Below are 17,172 nucleotides of genomic sequence, written 5' to 3' on the forward strand. Positions count from 1 at the left end.
GCACTCTTTGGAGGTTACATCTTGCTCAATTGATCGATACAAGTGTTTATTGTATAATATTTTTTTAACTAATATATCTATGGCTTTGGCTTATGACAAATTAGTTCTTTTTGGAGATTCCATTACTCAGTATGCCTATGACCAAGCAAATGGTTTTGCGTTAGGCTCCGCTCTTCAGAATGGTATGTATATATGATGGTGTTGTATTTATAGTGTTGCGGTATTAACAATGTGAAAGATTATACTCGAAAGTTGGATGTTATTCAACGCGGTTATGGTGGTTATAACTCTGACGAAGCTTTGTTAATGATTGACAAAATTATTAAATACGAAACCACCGATTATTCTCAGATCAAGCTCTTGGTTGGTTCTTTTCTTTGTTGATGCTGTAGGTTGATTGCAAATCCTAACAGTTTAGGTTATATTTTTTGGAACAAATGATGCTGCTACGCCACCAAGTGTTCAACACGTTCCAATCGGACGATACCGGGATAATCTACGTAATATTATTAAAACTGCCACTGATGCTGGGATCAAGGTTGTATTAATTGGACCCGGTCCGTATAATTTCCATCAGTGGCGACTTACGCACACTGATGAAGTGTCAAACCAGCGCAGTACAATAATTACTCGTGAATATACCGATGCTGCATCAGAGGTGGCTGCAGAGACGGGTGTTCCTTTTGTGCCCCTTTGGTATTTGATCATGGAAAAACTTGGGTGGAAGAAAGGTGATCTCGAATATGGACTTAAGGAAGGAGATGCTAAGAATCCCTTGTCTAGTTATCTCACTGATGGTATGTATTCGGAGCTTGTTATGCCTGTCGTATCGTATCGTATCTAAAAGGAGAAAAGGTATCCATTATGCTGGCCCAGCGTATGAGGTCGAATATCTCGGCATACTGGACGCAATAAAGAAGGCCTACCCTGAACTGCTCCCGGAGAATTTACCTTTAAAATTGCCGACCTGGCAGACGATCGATAATCTTGAGGAGTTTGCCAAATTATTGTAGAGTACCGGTTCGTTGCGAGCTATTGGCATGTCGGTTACGTGATTTTGATATAGAATATAGAATCTGTTCATAGACTTAAAAACGAAATTATCTATTTTGTAGTTTCAATTATAACTAAGATTCTTTTGTGTGAATTATGGTAACGAAACCATGCATATTGATGATTTATGAAGAAATCAATTAAAGTAAAAAATACACATATAAGTGACTGTGCGGCGCGACTTTCTGGAAGAGCGTTCGTTGTGCACAACATTTCATGTAAACATCTACAATCGTCAAAGAGATTGCATTTTGGACTATCTCACGATAGCATACCTATAAGCCAAGAGAATATAGACATAACCCAATACCTAGTACCTGAATTACAACAATGTGGCTTTCCGAACAGCAAAGTAAGCACCCATATGACATTATGATAATGCCAATATCTCTAACACGTAAAAAGAAATCGGAGTAGGACTAGTCGCAGCAGGTAAGCTGACAGCCAATTTATGCCCCAAACTTTTCTAATCATCACAGGTTTTTTTTTTTTTCTTTTGGGCGTACTCACATTTTTTGATTCTGCACTGTTGGCATTTGGAAACGTAACTTAAGCCCTGTTTAACTAGGCGTCAACTTCTCACAGCTCACGATAAATAGATACTATTCATAGCTGGGATATTTTTTCTCATTGGCTACAACAGAGCCTATTATTTTTTTGTTCGTCGTGAAAAAATTCGGGGCACATTATGCTTTGGCCTCGGTATCTTCCTCATCCTGGTTAAAAGACCAATTCTGGGGTTCATTATCGAGTTCTCGGGTATCCTGGCTTTATTTGGGTAAGTCAACCGCATAAGAAATCATATATTTATTTACTAATAGACAGTGACTTTTTTTCGGTAATTGTTTCATTTCTTCGTTCACTTCCATTTATCGGACCGGTGCTCTCACATCCATATACCGCCCCAGTAAGCCCAAACTATACTAAAGAAGGATTTATCGGAAATGCTAAATATTTATTATAGGTTATCGACAGGTTAGCTGGCATTCGAGTTCTCCCGGTTTAATCGTTATATCAATTCTTATAATATTTAAAGTGACACAATTTGAAATAATTATTACTTGATTAAGCCATAAATTACGACGACGGATATGTATAGTTGGACCATAGAGGCAAAAATTACAGGGTACAAGTAGTAATTGCTGATTTTGTATTAATACCGTGCAATAATTACAAATAGTTTTAATTGGTTATCCTGCCTTGTTTATAACCGGCCGAAAGATCATAACCTAAATGCACAGATACTTAATTTATAAGCCAACAAATATGAAAAAACCACAAAGAAGTACTCCATGTTTTGAGATATCCAGGTCACATTCACATTTCACAACCTGATTTGCCAATACAGGACAGCCACCCAATTAAACAATCAATATCCAACGCTGATCAAATAATCGGCTAGCTGTTCAACAATTTTGGTAGCTTCGCCTGGCTGGACACCTTCTGGGTAGTGACCAAGCAAGATAGCTTGCTTTGTTCTAACGATAATCAGTCCCTCGGCTCCCTAAAAACGTTAGATAGTCCTGATCAAGAAAAACTTAACAACTAAATACCTTCTTTCCGTAAATACTTCGCTCATCTGCTCGAAGCAAAAAATACTTTAAGCCTTGCGCATGCAAGCCCTTTGCTTGAAGACCAGATGGATTGTCAAAACCGGATCTTATTTCGCTCAATTCTGGTGCTGATAACTAATTTAAAAATAGTGTTAGCCATAAATTAAAAACCGAAACAATTACACGTACGTCAAAACCTGTAGACTTTGCCCAGACACTGTCAGCTGCCTTAGAATAAATTGCGGCTTTATCAACTTTTTGAGAAGCCAAAAGATTATCGATGTAAGCTGTACAAAAATAAGAATATTAGCAAACTAATTTTGAAAAAACAACAAAAAGAGTAAAAATTTTAAACAAATTCAGCTTACCTTGCCACGACATTTTTATATAAGCTGCTAAAACGCTTTAATACTAAAGAAAGAATAGACTAGATATAGGTTAGACAAATGATTCGGGTGAGAACAAGACATGCTGATATGGTGAATAACCGAAGACTTTGTTTTCGAGTTATTTACCATCAATAACAGTATAAGCATTTAATAATAAAAAAAGATATACAAATTTAAGCACGAAACGAATAAACAAACAAGACGTCTGAGATTCGGCGACAAGCTGCTTCAGTGCTGTTCAATCACTCCTTTTGCACCATACGCAGCATACGCAGCTTCCAATTTTGCACCCTAACCCTATTAACGAGAATTTGTATCTTATTTGCAAAAGTGTTATAAAAATTTATGAGTCGGCAATAGTTTAGTGGCTAGAATTTCCGCCTGTCACGCGGGGGACCGGGGTTCAATTCCCCGTTGCCGAGTTTTTTTATTACTTTTTTGAATATTTTATATTTGAAGAAATTTTAAAAACTCTCAAACAGTACTATATTGTTAACTCAATTGCTTGAATTTTTATTTATAGTTGTTGGAGTACATCCTCTTGAACCCGGCCCCGACCCTTCAGTCCATCAATCCTTAAATTTTAACAATAGAGACTGGTGTTTTGACATCATTTCTTGTTTTCCGAGTGTACACATCGAAACAGAAGCTTGCGTTTAATGAAGTTTTTTGAGATTCGAATATATGTGTAACAACCATGGTAAACACTCGAAAAAATCTACAAAATAAATGGTTGAATATAGCGCAGAAACGTCCAAAAAGCAGAGCAGATGAGCTTGCAGAGATACATAAATACAATATTTTCAAATATGGTCTTTTTATTTTCTGCCGAAAAGTGATCAACCGTGTCATGATAAATTCGATATCAGGATTGAGGAAACAGTCACTATGTGAGCATACTTCACCGTGAAAAAAACCACTTCGATAGACATTTTGTGCTGCTATAAAATATGCAACTGTAAGTTTTTAATATGTTTGCGGATTTGTGGTAAATAGTGCTTTGCCCTCATACTCGGTTTGGGCAGACAATACACATAAATCCGAACGTATTTAAGCCACTTTTTCAGTCTGTCTGAGGTTATAGAAGCGGAGGCCGAGTCTCATGCGACTCATCTGCGCACGATAGGCCTACTCAAAGAACTTGATAAAGGAGACAATAGTCGGATAGCGATTCCAATCCCCGAACCTCTTTAGGCTGTTATGAGGGCATGCATTGATCTTCCGTCCAACCAAGAACATGGCGCGTCTATAACGAGATCCATTTTACCCAAGATTAAACTGCCAGATGCTTTTGTGGGTGATGGTATTGACATGGTGGATGTCACGACATTTATCCAATCAGTTCGGGATTACCTAGACTATCACAGATATTTGGACATTGTCTAGAGAACAATCATCTTTTTCGAGTCGAGTTTGTCCAAATCATTCACCGCATCATCATCCACTGCAACGGTATTTTCAAACAAGGGTGCGCAGTTCCGCTATTGCCCCTCTTGCATTTTTACTGTTTTCACATCGCTGTTTTCACATCCAACGAGTCTCGGAAGCTTTGTAACTTAATCCGAATGGCTACCACCTCCTTACTCATGTAAGTTCGCACTTCGCAGGTCCGTAAACTCATCTTTCAAACCAATTAGATCCTGGCCGTCGGGGTCGGGGTCAGGGTTCCCCTTGTGGTAAGCAAAAATAAATTTCTTTGGGCTTATTGAAGCCGGCGGCTGTACCTATTGTCGTCGACTGGACCACAACATCTTCTCTTGCAACGTCCGCAACGCGAAAAACGACAGGCCGTCGTTTAGAGCTCGGGCTTGACGATGCCACAGAGTTCACCCCCAACCTTATTCTTATGTACAACCGGTTTGCTTATCTAAAATGAAATCTCAGCTTTCTCAGTCTCAACTTTCTCAATCTCAGCTTTTGCCTTCTCAATCTTATCAAGTCATTTTTTCAATCTCATCTCCCTCAATGTCAGAATCCCCAACCTCAGTCTCAATCTCGATCTCAACCTCCGCAGTTTCAATCTCAATCTACCCTTCATTCATATCCATCTCGATTACAAGTTAAATCTCAGTCACAGTTCCAACTCTAGGATTAAGAAAAAGAACACTTTGCTTCCCCCTTGCCAATTCTCTATCTTCAACGTTAGAATCACCATCAGAGTGGATGGACCTGATCCACCAGCCGATTTAGATCAAGACACCTCTAATCTTTTGATTGGATCTATAGCTAGTCCGCATATCGAAAATGCCTTTATGGTTCTAGAAACCCTCAATTATCTAGGGGTGAACATGAATACGGTGCAGTCAACGTTTTCCATTATTCGTATAGTTATTCGTATACATAGTTTTATTCGTATAGTATTGTATTTCTCTTTGACTATAACTACGAATACGAATAACGAATATTCGCGTATCGTGTCCACCCCTACCTGTGAATCATCGTCGCGTTAAAGTACTTCTTGATTCGGGTGCCTTTTCCTGTTTTGTTCGTTCAGACGTCGTTAAATCGGCCGGACTCTCTTCCCTTTAAGTGACGGAATAGAAACACATCAAAAAATCTAAAAATATAAACCAATTAATCACGTAATTAAAAACATCACGTGATTTTTTTCTTTTTTTTTCTATTTTTTCCTTTTTTTCCTTTTTTTCCTTTTTTTCCTTTTTTTTTCATTCATTCAGTCATTTTTTTTTTTTTTTTTTTTATAAATATTATAATGAAAACACAAAATTCCCATGTAATTGATAAAAGGTCAAATTGAGTTTAATGTCTTATTTTACATCACAAATCGGCAATAGTTTAGTGGCTAGAATTTCCGCCTGTCACGCGGGGGACCGGGGTTCAATTCCCCGTTGCCGAGTTTTTAATTTTTTTTTTTTATTTTTGTACGACATATGACAGCCATAGTTAACTATTAATTATACGTAGTATAAATAAATTCACTCTCTACGTTTTAATTTGCTCGCTATACTATTTTAACACTCTGTGTTGGAGTACTGTTGGAGTATATCCTCGGGGATGCTTGTTAAAATATATGAATTGATTGACGAACACACCAAAGATAATCTTTGTTATAATCGAAAATGTTTATTGGAGTACATTCTCGGGAATGCTGGACAACAAATAATATATCTATACCATAATGGCTAATCGATTTTCAGCTTAATGTCTTATATGAATAGTTATGACAGTAATCTGAAATGGTTGTCCAAATTTTCTTTCGAATTTTGAAAAAACTCAAAACGTTCTTCTAAGAAACCCTTTGACAAGAAAAAAAAACTTGCAAGACTAGCCATTCACGAAACACTTCAAAGCGACTTGATAATTCGATAAGGAGCTTATATACTGACGAGTTTATATAAGATTAGAAACTTTTATTAGTTACTTCCACAATATAAGAGTTCGATACGTAAATTAACTTATTGAATATTTTATATAACTACAATGTTTAAATTTTTTTTTTTGGTCAATACTAATCCCCAACGGACATAGAAAAAAGACTATAGCTATTTCTCAAAACCAAGTCTTTCTCACTATTTTACCTGAAAAAGTAAAAAAATAAAAAAAAAATTTAGAGCCACGTTAGGGGTCACTGAAAACTAAGGCTTGCAACCCAAAGTTTACAGCATTAAAAAAAAAAATTATTAAAGTACAAAACACTTATGTTTTTTTTTTATCTTATTAAAAAGGAGCCATACAGCACCCCGATTTATATTATGCTATAAATAAATATTGAACATTAGCCATATAGGCATATAAGATAGTAAAGGAAATAAATATGACACAGCATAAGAGTAATATGAGAATAGGAAAAAGAAAAGAAAATGAGCAATACGCATGACAAGGAATAAGCAGGAAGGGCAAAGGGTACCCACAGAACCCAGACACTCCTTAAACTATTGACTATCTATCTTGAATGACTCCCAACAAAGGCAGACCGAATTGTGATCGCGGTTTCACTAGGGTCCCCGTGAAATGGGATACGCCGACGTGTGTGGTGCAAGTTCTGTACGGCAGAGACAGCGGCAGCATGGAATTTGGCCCGGGTAATTTCCAGGGGTCCTGACATAATCTCCTGGGGTGACCAAAGGTCCCAGTGTAAAGCAACCAAGGGACATTCATAGAGGCGGTGGGCTGCAGTATCAAGCCCCTCTTGACACAATGCACATTGGGAAGGGTCTGGCAGCCCGGCCTTGTTGTGATCAAGTAGCCATTCTGGTGAAAAAAGTGATGATGTGGGGAGATGATCTAATGAGACTAGGTGAGCTGCTTCCGCAGCGAGAGGTCGCCACTTATAAAGCCGTTCCACCGTACGCCAGCGCTTGAGCCAATGTTCCGAGTCGTTTCTCGGCGGTTGAGGGCATAGTGGAGGTTCACGCGATGCTTACAACAAATTTATTATCATAGTTTTGCAAACATTAAGTTTTTCAATAGTAATCGGCAATAGTTTAGTGGCTAGAATTTCCGCCTGTCACGCGGGGGACCGGGGTTCAATTCCCCGTTGCCGAGTTTTTTTGTTTTTAATATGTATTTTCAAAAAATTTAGCTGGCTTTAGCTGCAGATTCTTTTTAGAAACCGGAGCAAAGCGACTATTACGGTAATTGTCTATAAATTATTCTATATTTTCTGGCTTTGCCAATCTAATTATGCTACAATTATGCAATAAACTCTTTGCCTGACATCACCAAATCTAGATAAGTATCGCTAATGCATAATGGCCATACTTCCTTTCCTTTAGCATGCCTTGGAATACTGATGGATGCTGCAAGTGGTTGATTCCATGGAATTTCCTGCCTAGGTCTAAACCGTTTCAATGCAAAGATCTCGTCATTCTTGGGGTTTACCAAAAGTAAAATCCAGCCCTCGTATTGTGGCTTTGGGAATTTAGGGCAGTAAACTCTGTAGTCTGATTTGAGAGGAGCCTTCTTTCTTGTCAGTTTAATAGACATCTCACCGGAATCAGTATCGTATTCGACAGCCAAAGTATTGGCTGTGATACCATCCAGAACCTTCACGAACTCTTCCACAGTCCCGTCTGGAACTCCAAGCTTTGTAGCTAATCTCTTTTTTTCGACTCGAGGTAATTTGACTGCTTTCTCAAAAGAACTAATTGCTTTCACATTATTTCTTGGAACAGGTATTAATCCTGGCAAGGCAGTCAACGGATTGTCATCAAACCAGATTGCTTGCTTGATGCACTGCGTAAGCACAATGAATTGTTTCGTAGCAGATGCAAAACCAATCTCAGCGGATATATCAATGCAGGCTTGCAAAACACGCAAACTCTGGTCAAGAACAGATATCATATCTTGTAAATAATCAGTCACCGGCAGATCAATGCGACTTAAATGAGCTTGCAAAAGTAGAAAGGCTTTTACATGAGGATCCCACATAATCTTTCCTAGATGCTCTGCTTTAAATCTCAACTGCTTTGAAAGTTCAATGTTGAGTAAATCTTCATTGTGTCGGACTGGTAACAAATCATACTCACTGGCCTCTGCCAAAATCTGTAAACATTCTTCGAATGTGATATCATGTTTAATCTTCAAAAGAATATTTCTCACAGTTTTGTGAGAAATATAATAGTAACTTCCTATTCTAAGATACGCCGTTGATTCCAGTGTTCCGTCTGTTAAAAATTTAATACATTTAGAGATTTCAAGTTCGTGCAAAGCTTGATCAACGAGGTGGACCAAAAAGTCATTGATTGCCTCTGGAGTGTTTTCTTCTAAGCTATAGTAAGATGGATTTTTATGAATTCTCCTAAATAAATAAGTGCATGCCATAAAGTCAAGTGCTTCTTGACTAGTAGTAATTGTGCCACCTGAAATCTCGGCGCCTAAATTATCGTCAAGAACTTTATGTAAGGATGACTCCACAGGGAATCCAGAATGAACAAATCTTTTATAAAATTGCTTCTTTGACTCCTGCGTAAAAATCATAGCAACACCGCTGTTGTCAAATCCAGGTCGACCAGCTCGTCCCATCATTTGAAGAATATCTGTTAAATCCATATCTTTATAAGCTTCAATTTTGCCATCAAAAAACTGAGTTCCTTTAACAATAACTAGATGTGCAGGCAAATTGACACCCCACGCTAAAGTACTGGTGGCAATTAAAATCTGAATCTTATTATTGGCAAATAATTCTTGTACTATGCGCCTATCAGAATCAACAAGACCGGCGTGATGTTGCCCGATGCCAAATTGTAGTGATAGTTTAAGAGCCTCATCTTTAATACGACTGAGAACCATGGCAAGCTCGTATTCCTGCATTTTCAAAAACCGTTTTGGATTTTCTTCCAGGCCACAAAAGTTTATAAGATCAGACGAAGTCAACCTAGTTTGTCTTCGAGACGCAACAAAGATCAACGAAGGTTTAGATGGAGAATGGCTCTTTATTGCCATAAAAGCTGGCTTATTCATGCTAAAATATGTTAGTAATCAGAATTGCCAAATTAAATGGTACACGTACGATTTCATTAAAGGACAAAAGCCAGTATTGTCCTGGAACCCATCAATATACATATCAAGTGGAACCGGGCGAATTGATTGTGGAAAGTTAAATAGACCCTCTTCCACGCCAAGCCAGCCTGCCATATCTCCAGCGTTCGCAATAGCAGTAGACATTCCCACGATACGAACAGGATATGATGTTTGTGAAGCGATATAATTCATTCTACTCACTATCATCTCCAAGATCGGTCCACGTTCACCTGCCAAAAGATGAATTTCGTCCATGATAATCAGGCGTATTTCTTGGACATATTTTCTGGATTTCCAATTTCGACTGATACCATCAAACTTTTCAGGAGTAGTAATAATGATATCAGATTCCCGTATACTCTTTGCGTCAGGCGCACTATCACCAGTAAGTTCAACAACGCGTTTATCTGCAATACCCAATCGAGCCGTCCAGTCATCGACTCTTTCGCGGACAAGAGCTTTCATCGGCGCGATGTACACGACCTTACACTTTGGATACTCTCGAAATGCCCACCTAATATATTAGTCGTTAATAAAACTAGATATTTTATATCAAATATAAACATACCACATTGACAATTCCGCAGCTACTGTCTTACCGGAACCGGTAGGAGAGCCAAGTAATACATTTGTCGCTGAGTGATAAAGACAGTGGAAAATCATAGTTTGCATCGGATTAAAATAATTAAACTTTTGACGATAAATCTCTTCTATAACAGGATTTTCTAATGCAGAAATAGGAAGTGGCCGAAGATTTAACAGTTTAGTTTGAATGTTTTCGTTCTCTGGTCTAATAAGATGCTGGAAAGATATGGGAGTAACAGTCTCTGCGCCCGCCCAGGTATTGGATACTGCACGAACAACAATCTGACCTGGCAAAGGATCTGAAAGAGGTATGAAGAAATCCATTTCATGAGGATCATTTAAATGCTTTTTAGATAAAATGAATTTGGAAGAATGAAGAATCGTAGAATCGTCTGAGTCTTCAACCCAAATCCAAAATGATTCTGCACTGCCATTAACGCGATCATGCCATTCAAAATTGGCAGTTATTACTAAGTGAACGCGTAAAATACTTCGCAAAATAGGAGAAACTTCAAATTCGATTGCCAAAAGTGGAAAATTCCAAAGGCATTGAAAAATTGTGTTTCCTAATCTATGAACTCCAACTAGTTCGCCCAACTGTATTCATGTTAGTCCTGAGAAAAAATCATTTGGGATTTAATATATTACCTCTTGGGAACCTAATTCACGCAAGTCCTCTATTGACGTACTACTTTTAGCTTCAAGTTTTTGCAAAGCATTTTTTGGTAAATCAAACTGTGCCAATTCAGATTCAAAGGGCCATAGTCTTTTATCAATTGCTTTGCAAATAGTAAGAATAACGTTGGCCAATCGACCCCATCTTCGGTTCATAGCTATTAAAAATAGCGCCCGGCTGATGCGCGCTGCATTTTGAGCAACGTATGCAGTATCAGATACTAAAGAAAATGCATCGATATTTGCTCGCGATATATACGATTGAAGTAAAATATTTATTTTCCCATGACTTGTATCAGTTGTGCCAGCAACTTGGCAAGGAGCATAATTTTCTCGAAGTGATGTCAGCTCTTTTGATTCTTCGTCGCGCGATTTTAAGCCATCAAATTCACCACTCATACTGAGCATGGCTAGAACATCAGCTTCACTTGCTGACGGCTTCATCATAGTGTTGAATATTTCAATACTGTTGTACAGTAAATAAAAATCTGAAGCAATGCGCCCCACATCTTTAGCTGTAAGCGATCCGGTTCTTTCGTCAAATATAATCATTTGAGTTTTGTGCAGTATTCTAGCACTCTGAATAATTAATTCGCGCCTGCGACTTCCTAACAAATTATCATCCTCTACCTGCTTCCAGTCGATTCCATATTTCATCGGATTTCTTCTCATTCGAACATAAAGATACGTGTATCCTAGCCATTGTACACCTTCGTCCACATTTGTGACAGTACCTAACGCGATCTCTGCATTTAGGTTGTCAACTAAGCGATCGACGAAGGTCGACTCTATAGGCTGCTGTTGAGTCACTGTAGATAAATAGTGATCTAATCTATCCACAGATGTACAAAGAAAAGAAATACCAAACTTTTCAAACTGAGGACGGCCAGCACGACCAAAAATTTGAATTACATCTGTAATTCCAAGATCAGTAAATCCACCTTTCTTAGGATCATATACTTGAGTTCCTTTAATAATAACTGCCGCAGCTGGAAGGTTTACGCCCCATGCTAATGTAGCAGTACAACAAAGCACCTTTATGACACCCTCACTAAAAAGTCTCTCTGTAAGATTTCGATCGGATCTGAGCATTCCTGCGTGGTGAACTCCAAATCCGTCTCTAAAGATCTCGCGAATATCTTTGTTCTTAGACCTTGCCATATCAATTTGAGCAGCCTTGTATTGAGTATGAAATGACGGATCAAAAAGATCAAAATCGCCTTCCACCATTGCAAGTTCCTTTAAAGCTTTTACTGTCTTTAGAGTGTCCTTTCTTGAATGCACGAAGACCATGATCTGATGGTCTTGCTTAAGCATTTCCACAACTTTTTGGTACGTTACCTTGTCAAGATTTTCATTGGCAAGTTTGCTTCCAGACTTGCCTCGCACACCAATAAAGTGCTGCTCAAGTGGTACTGGCCGAAACGAAGCATCAAAGAAAAAAAGACCGTGGTGACGATCAACTTTAAGAAAGTCAGCAACGTCAATGAAGTTAGGAAGAGTCGCTGAAAGACCAATTAGTCGAATCATAGATTGTGTAGTCTCCACTTGTCTTAAAGTGCGTGATACCAAACTTTCGATAACGGCTCCACGCTCATCGTGTAACATGTGCACTTCGTCAATAATAAGTAACTTGACTTTATCTACCAGCTCGCTATCTCCGCTGCTCTTACGTGTCACTACATCCCACTTTTCTGGTGTAGTAACAATAATCTGTGTTTTCATAATCTCATTTCTAGTGAGCTGCATATCACCAGTCAACTCACGCACTTCAATTCCCAACCATTTTAATCGTTTTCCTAACTTTTCAACCACTTCAGCGGCCAAAGCTTTTAGAGGAGCAACATAAACGATCTTAAAATCATTTTTTGCAACGTGATAAAATTCAGCATCAGGATCTCTAAATGGCGACGGAGTGCAATTCATAGATATTGCATTTAAAATTGTAAGCATTGCCACATCAGTTTTACCCTATCATAGTAATTAATGTTAGCCTGTGGTTCTAAAGCTTGCACTAATTAGTACTCACAGCACCTGTTGGAGCACAAATTAACATGTTAGAGTTAGTTCCATATGCCACAGGATATACCAATGATTGTACTCTGTTAAGTGTTTTATATCCTTTAAAGGTTTCTTTGCAAATCAAATCCATATCTCGAATATTTACCAACTTCTCGCCAAATTGAACCGGTTTACTTTTAGGATATGGGACGATAATTTCTTCATATAACTTTGGCCAGATTAGTCTAGTTATATCATATAATAATAAATTTAACTCACGTCTAAACTTTCCCTGGTGGTTCCCACAGGAAGACTATATTTATTGCCATAGGCGCTAAGCGTGTTTCCAGCATTATGTGCCCTGTACACGTGTGGATAGTTCATTTCCGAGCTCGAAGCTGCTGGCGGAGGTTCCATTTTACGAGCTTGAATATTTGCTTCTAATTTTTTTTGATGCTCTTCTTTTGTGAGTAGTCTTGGCGTTTTATACTTCGTGTCGAGGTCGTCATGAATTCCCTTTTTCATGTATACTTTCGGCTCAGAATTGTTTTTTATCCATACTTGAGAATGATGATTTATTGGAGCAGCCTAAAATATTACTAACGCACATTTGACAATAAAGACAGCACTTACAGATGATTCAAGCATATGAGATCTGTTTCTAATCAATTCTATTGCGAATTCAATGTCATCAAAGCCAAGTATATCTAGCAGCCTAGATTCAATTTCATTATCTTTACCTATTTAGTATCTTACTATAAAAACAGAAAAAAAAATACACACCTGCACTGCGAGATTTCAATATTTCCTCCAGAGTGCTGGCAAGTTCGTCCGCGCTTAAACTCAGAGAATTATTGCGGATTAAAAAACTCTGGCATTTTGCAATTAACCATTCATGCCCAAATCCCTCTCCATTTTCTTGGGTAGTAATCTCATTGCCTGTATCTATTGATGAGAATTCGCTCCCATTGTCGCTCTCACTACTATCCTCCGAGTCGCTCAAAAAGTCATCAAGGTCATAATTGTCCCAGTCTGTATCAATCACTTGTTCCATATCATCAATTTTTTGTAAATTTAATCCATCTTCGCTTTCATATAATGATTTAGAGTCCCTCATAGCATTATAAATTCTGATAAATTGGTTTCGAGCGTTTGCTTGAGCCGTGAAGCTCGAACCGCCAACTTGAGCTACAGGAGGACTCATTGAAGAGCAAACCAGTCTGTATGACTGCGTAAAATTTCTAAATTAAATACACCTTCAAATATTGCAATCCTTATCCTTTCGGAGTTTTATATTCTGTAAGCTGATAATTTGTTGGTGTAAGATGAGTCAAACTGCATAAAATAAGCTTCTGTGATTAAAGTTTATTTTTTTTTGCTTAACAGAATCACTTTAACGATCAATAATTGAAAGGCTTTTTATCTAATAGATTTTCACTATCGGATTAGATTTTAAGACAGAGACGTTTGGCCTATATTTAGGTACTGTGAAAAATGCCTTCGGAATTGGAAGAAGTAAGAGAGACAAATTTATTGCAAGCCGATTTTGGCTAACTTGTTTAGTTGGTGGAGTTTCTTCATTCACCACAAGCGGTGATCCGTAACATCGCCCTGCAAAATTTAGTAGGGCTTTCGACTGGCCCACAAAGAACCATATTTTTGCAAAATGATTTGCGTCCCATAAAAGATCTTAAAATAATTGCTCGTGATTCTGCGGTATGTGCAAGGAAATACTGTTCATAGCCGTACTGTTCATAGCTGATAATAGCTTAGCCAATTGCAAAGCAAGCACTCACTATTCTCGCCAACTTAAGTGAGTTCGTGAAAGTCAGAAGCCTTTTGGCTGAAGATCTAACATTTTTGGAGTTTGTCGTGAGCTCTATTGCGGTAAGTATTCCATCAAAAGTTAGCGTACCACTATTCTAACAACATATAGAAACCTGATGAATCGAATGCCGACTTGTTTTGCATTCTACTAGCCAATATAGCAAAAGATAACGCAACTTCAAACATATTCAAGTTAGAAAAAGATTCGAACAAGACAAGTGACATTCAATCAAGCAAGGTTTTAGATCAATTATTGGATTGTTTTGTTAAAGGAGCCGACAAAAAGCTTAATAAAAATGCCAATTTTGATTATTTGGCCTTCGTCTTTGCAGATATTTCTAGGGTATGTGTATTTTTCTCAATTATATCTTATTTATACTAATTAGTTTAGCTTGTTGAAGGAAGAACATATTTTACTACAAAGCAAGAATATGATGGGGTTGTACCATTATCGAAAATCTTGGTGTTCACCGAATATCATAGTCCAGTAAGACGCGCAGGAGTAGCTTCCACTATTAAGTAGGTTGTTATTGTGATAAATTTTTGCACTACTTTATTTTGCTAACAAGGTACAGAAACTCGCTTTTCCAGCTCCAAGAACATATGGCCCTTTTTGATCCTGAAGATGTCAATATATTGCCTTACATTTTACTCCCACTAGCAGGTCCGGAAGAGTTAAAAGCTGAAGAAACGCTTGAATTACCAGACGAACTGCAATTTTTACCACCAGATAAAAAGAGAGAATCCGATAAAGACATTTTAGGTATCCATGTCGAAAGTTTGATTCTTCTTGGATCAACTAAGGCAGGCAGAGATTACATGCGTGATAGAGGTGTCTACCCGTTGGTTCGTGAAGTTCATTTGAACGTGGAAGATGAAGACGTCAGAGAAATCTGTGAGAGATTTGTTCAATTAATCATGGCTGATGAACCTGGGGAGTCTTCTGAAAATCAGCGGCTGAAAATAACAGCGGAACCTTACGAGGAAGAAGAAAAATCATCACTGCAAGCGTTGTAGATAATTATTCATTATGTATTATAGATAGGAACCAAAAATATTTGGTTATTAAAACAATGGTAAATGTCAATTGATTAAGAATAGATTCAACCTAGAACAATTCATTCAATCCTCCTTCGTCATCTTCGTCATCTTCGTCATCTTCTGACTCGTAAATAGCATTATTCTCCAAAGAAAGTAACGATTGTTTCAATTTCTTTCCTTCGCTGCCAATTCTGCGATTATCAGATAAACGATCGTCAATATTTTCAGACTCATCCGTGCGCATTTGTCGCTTCATTCGAAGTTCAACTTCTCTACTTTCATCTTCGGGTCCCTCCATAATAGGCGCTTCTTCGTCATCTGCAAACTCTTCATCATAATCCAATTCATCTGCGTCATCGTCATCACGCTAGAACATATTAGTTCACAATCGAAATGTTGAAAGTCACAATATTTACTTTTCTAACAATCCTAGAACCATTATCAACTGTCTTCAAGCGCTTTTTAATCGGCCCATTTTCGGCTTCTTCGTCAGGAGTTTCCGGTCTCAAATGCCTCATAAGCCATCTCGGTGGTTGGCTTTTCTTGGCCATCTGAATAACATAAGTATTTAGACTCAAATAAAAAAAATAACATACCAGATCTTCGGCTTCGTCGAGAGACAGTGTTACATATTTATTTCGGGGAGTGAACTTGTACCACTTTTCCGCAGGTATCATTGTAAATCCATCGTCACTATGAACAAAAAAAACATAGCAATCTGACTGTGCACCCTCATAATTACTGACCCAAGTATTTTTGCCTTCAAAATCTTCTAGAAGCCACGGATAATACTCTTCATATCTTAAAGTTCTCTCTTCTTCATGTCCAGTAAACACCTGTCGTGTTTTCTTTTGAAAAAGATTCTTTTTTGATTGCTTGCCATGCACATCTGGTGCAACAGTACCCTCATCTGCCGGTGCTACCTTAGAGGGTTCAGGTTTCTCTGTCTCCAATTCCATTTTAACATCTTCCCCTTCTTTCTTTACAGAGTCTTTGCTATCCTCATCTTTTACTTCCCCCGGGAGACGATCCGACTGCTGTTGTCTTTCTTGTTGTTGTTGATTTTGTTGATCTTGTTGCTGCTTCTCCCGTTGCTGCTGCTGTTGTTGTTGTTGATATCGTAATGATCGAGGATCTTTTCTTTGCATGGTCATTGGTTGTTGAAATGACATCGGGTCTATGGGCTGACGACTAGCAAATTTCGCCACATGAAATCGTTTGTTATTTCTGTTGGCCGCAGATATAGGCCTGAGTCTGTACGAAACTGGAGCTGGTAAAGGTTTACCAGCAACTAATTTTTTCTCTGTTTTAATCTGTGTTGGTCTTGCCACGGATGTGCTAGATTTCGCAGTCGCCGTTGTGGGTTTTGCTGATGGCCGGAAAACATTGGACATGATTTCGGGTTTATAATTGTTGATATAATCGTTTTATCAATGATGGTATTCGTGAATATAGCAAAGCCAATATTTCTTGTCAAGTTCGAATTATATCGAAGACGTATGCGTAATAGATTATAGATCTGTTTTAAGTCCGATCTTGAATCGTCATTTATAACCAAAACGCTT

At 38.1% G+C, this 17,172-nt stretch overlaps 7 protein-coding genes and 3 non-coding genes across 10 annotated transcripts; 7 read left to right on the plus strand and 3 right to left on the minus strand.

Moving 5' to 3' along the window:
- Positions 1 to 5: 5 nt before the first annotated feature.
- On the plus strand, positions 6 to 1,140 carry V1514DRAFT_326466 (SGNH hydrolase-type esterase domain-containing protein). Its single transcript, XM_066926809.1, has 4 exons — positions 6 to 182; positions 239 to 363; positions 419 to 797; positions 856 to 1,140. Exons 1-4 carry the CDS (start codon positions 80 to 82, stop codon positions 1,011 to 1,013), a joined length of 765 nt encoding a protein of 254 aa, XP_066785007.1. The 5' UTR covers positions 6 to 79; the 3' UTR covers positions 1,014 to 1,140.
- Positions 1,141 to 1,263: 123 nt separating this feature from the next.
- On the plus strand, positions 1,264 to 2,330 carry V1514DRAFT_362091 (Got1/Sft2-like family-domain-containing protein). The gene is made up of 6 exons (XM_066929727.1): positions 1,264 to 1,405; positions 1,459 to 1,485; positions 1,533 to 1,597; positions 1,653 to 1,831; positions 1,879 to 1,960; positions 2,018 to 2,330. Exons 1-6 carry the CDS (start codon positions 1,384 to 1,386, stop codon positions 2,057 to 2,059), a joined length of 417 nt encoding a protein of 138 aa, XP_066785008.1. The 5' UTR covers positions 1,264 to 1,383; the 3' UTR covers positions 2,060 to 2,330.
- On the minus strand, positions 2,181 to 3,227 carry V1514DRAFT_326472 (profilin). The gene is made up of 5 exons (XM_066926810.1): positions 3,165 to 3,227; positions 2,975 to 3,033; positions 2,796 to 2,893; positions 2,607 to 2,741; positions 2,181 to 2,557 (listed from the first exon to the last, which is right to left on the minus strand). Exons 2-5 carry the CDS (start codon positions 2,985 to 2,987, stop codon positions 2,423 to 2,425), a joined length of 381 nt encoding a protein of 126 aa, XP_066785009.1. The 5' UTR covers positions 2,988 to 3,033; positions 3,165 to 3,227; the 3' UTR covers positions 2,181 to 2,422.
- Positions 3,228 to 3,345: 118 nt separating this feature from the next.
- V1514DRAFT_t19 lies at positions 3,346 to 3,417 on the plus strand. Its single transcript has one exon. It is a non-coding gene; the product is annotated as a tRNA-Asp (tRNA).
- A 778-nt stretch (positions 3,418 to 4,195) lies between these two features.
- Positions 4,196 to 4,381, plus strand: V1514DRAFT_318396 (uncharacterized protein; the record flags this gene model as incomplete). Its single annotated transcript, XM_066925887.1, has 1 exon — positions 4,196 to 4,381. One exon carries the CDS (start codon positions 4,196 to 4,198, stop codon positions 4,379 to 4,381), a length of 186 nt encoding a protein of 61 aa, XP_066785010.1.
- A 1,399-nt stretch (positions 4,382 to 5,780) lies between these two features.
- Positions 5,781 to 5,852, plus strand: V1514DRAFT_t20. The gene has a single exon. It is a non-coding gene; the product is annotated as a tRNA-Asp (tRNA).
- Positions 5,853 to 7,429: 1,577 nt separating this feature from the next.
- Positions 7,430 to 7,501, plus strand: V1514DRAFT_t21. The gene has a single exon. It is a non-coding gene; the product is annotated as a tRNA-Asp (tRNA).
- An 87-nt stretch (positions 7,502 to 7,588) lies between these two features.
- V1514DRAFT_350700 (Sec63 Brl domain-containing protein) lies at positions 7,589 to 14,045 on the minus strand. Its single transcript, XM_066929420.1, has 8 exons — positions 13,523 to 14,045; positions 13,373 to 13,473; positions 13,019 to 13,327; positions 12,768 to 12,968; positions 10,712 to 12,709; positions 10,047 to 10,660; positions 9,468 to 9,992; positions 7,589 to 9,419 (listed from the first exon to the last, which is right to left on the minus strand). Exons 1-8 carry the CDS (start codon positions 13,941 to 13,943, stop codon positions 7,649 to 7,651), a joined length of 5,940 nt encoding a protein of 1,979 aa, XP_066785011.1. The 5' UTR covers positions 13,944 to 14,045; the 3' UTR covers positions 7,589 to 7,648.
- A 110-nt stretch (positions 14,046 to 14,155) lies between these two features.
- On the plus strand, positions 14,156 to 15,678 carry V1514DRAFT_326484 (uncharacterized protein). The gene is made up of 6 exons (XM_066926811.1): positions 14,156 to 14,254; positions 14,303 to 14,455; positions 14,513 to 14,626; positions 14,676 to 14,909; positions 14,958 to 15,085; positions 15,142 to 15,678. Exons 1-6 carry the CDS (start codon positions 14,234 to 14,236, stop codon positions 15,581 to 15,583), a joined length of 1,092 nt encoding a protein of 363 aa, XP_066785012.1. The 5' UTR covers positions 14,156 to 14,233; the 3' UTR covers positions 15,584 to 15,678.
- V1514DRAFT_326485 (uncharacterized protein) lies at positions 15,577 to 17,142 on the minus strand. The gene is made up of 3 exons (XM_066926812.1): positions 16,204 to 17,142; positions 16,024 to 16,158; positions 15,577 to 15,974 (listed from the first exon to the last, which is right to left on the minus strand). The coding sequence occupies exons 1-3, from the start codon at positions 16,999 to 17,001 to the stop codon at positions 15,675 to 15,677; spliced, it is 1,233 nt and encodes a 410-aa protein (XP_066785013.1). The 5' UTR covers positions 17,002 to 17,142; the 3' UTR covers positions 15,577 to 15,674.
- Between the last annotated feature and the right edge of the window lie 30 nt (positions 17,143 to 17,172).

The sequence above is a fragment of the Lipomyces japonicus genome, assembly GCF_038497905.1.
Source record: "Lipomyces japonicus strain CBS 7319 unplaced genomic scaffold V1514scaffold_7, whole genome shotgun sequence".
NCBI classification, from domain to species: domain Eukaryota; kingdom Fungi; phylum Ascomycota; class Lipomycetes; order Lipomycetales; family Lipomycetaceae; genus Lipomyces; species Lipomyces japonicus.

What these genes read in the sequence shown, in the direction of transcription:
- V1514DRAFT_326472 (XM_066926810.1), bottom strand. An exon ending in CAAAGTCTACAGGTTTTGAC is followed by an intron (nt 2,742 to 2,795) that starts GTACGTGTAATT and finishes TTTTTAAATTAG; the next exon opens with TTATCAGCACCAGAATTGAG. An exon ending in GAAGTATTTACGGAAAGAAG is followed by an intron (nt 2,558 to 2,606) that starts GTATTTAGTTGT and finishes TAACGTTTTTAG; the next exon opens with GGAGCCGAGGGACTGATTAT.
- V1514DRAFT_362091 (XM_066929727.1), top strand. Translation starts at nt 1,384, where the DNA reads ATGTGGCTTTCCGAACAGCAAA. An exon ending in GTGGCTTTCCGAACAGCAAA is followed by an intron (nt 1,406 to 1,458) that starts GTAAGCACCCAT and finishes ACACGTAAAAAG; the next exon opens with AAATCGGAGTAGGACTAGTC. An exon ending in CACTGTTGGCATTTGGAAAC is followed by an intron (nt 1,598 to 1,652) that starts GTAACTTAAGCC and finishes CACGATAAATAG; the next exon opens with ATACTATTCATAGCTGGGAT.
- V1514DRAFT_326466 (XM_066926809.1), top strand. Translation starts at nt 80, where the DNA reads ATGGCTTTGGCTTATGACAAATTAGTTCTTTTTGGAGATTCCATTACT. An exon ending in AGGCTCCGCTCTTCAGAATG is followed by an intron (nt 183 to 238) that starts GTATGTATATAT and finishes ACAATGTGAAAG; the next exon opens with ATTATACTCGAAAGTTGGAT. An exon ending in GTCTAGTTATCTCACTGATG is followed by an intron (nt 798 to 855) that starts GTATGTATTCGG and finishes AAAGGAGAAAAG; the next exon opens with GTATCCATTATGCTGGCCCA.
- V1514DRAFT_350700 (XM_066929420.1), bottom strand. Translation starts at nt 13,943, where the DNA reads ATGAGTCCTCCTGTAGCTCAAGTTGGCGGTTCGAGCTTCACGGCTCAA. An exon ending in CTCATATGCTTGAATCATCT is followed by an intron (nt 13,328 to 13,372) that starts GTAAGTGCTGTC and finishes GTAATATTTTAG; the next exon opens with GCTGCTCCAATAAATCATCA. An exon ending in CCACCAGGGAAAGTTTAGAC is followed by an intron (nt 12,969 to 13,018) that starts GTGAGTTAAATT and finishes ATCTGGCCAAAG; the next exon opens with TTATATGAAGAAATTATCGT.
- V1514DRAFT_326485 (XM_066926812.1), bottom strand. Translation starts at nt 17,001, where the DNA reads ATGTCCAATGTTTTCCGGCCATCAGCAAAACCCACAACGGCGACTGCG. An exon ending in TCGACGAAGCCGAAGATCTG is followed by an intron (nt 16,159 to 16,203) that starts GTATGTTATTTT and finishes TATGTTATTCAG; the next exon opens with ATGGCCAAGAAAAGCCAACC. An exon ending in GTTCTAGGATTGTTAGAAAA is followed by an intron (nt 15,975 to 16,023) that starts GTAAATATTGTG and finishes AATATGTTCTAG; the next exon opens with CGTGATGACGATGACGCAGA.
- V1514DRAFT_326484 (XM_066926811.1), top strand. Translation starts at nt 14,234, where the DNA reads ATGCCTTCGGAATTGGAAGAA. An exon ending in TAATTGCTCGTGATTCTGCG is followed by an intron (nt 14,456 to 14,512) that starts GTATGTGCAAGG and finishes ATAATAGCTTAG; the next exon opens with CCAATTGCAAAGCAAGCACT. An exon ending in GGAGTAGCTTCCACTATTAA is followed by an intron (nt 15,086 to 15,141) that starts GTAGGTTGTTAT and finishes AACAAGGTACAG; the next exon opens with AAACTCGCTTTTCCAGCTCC.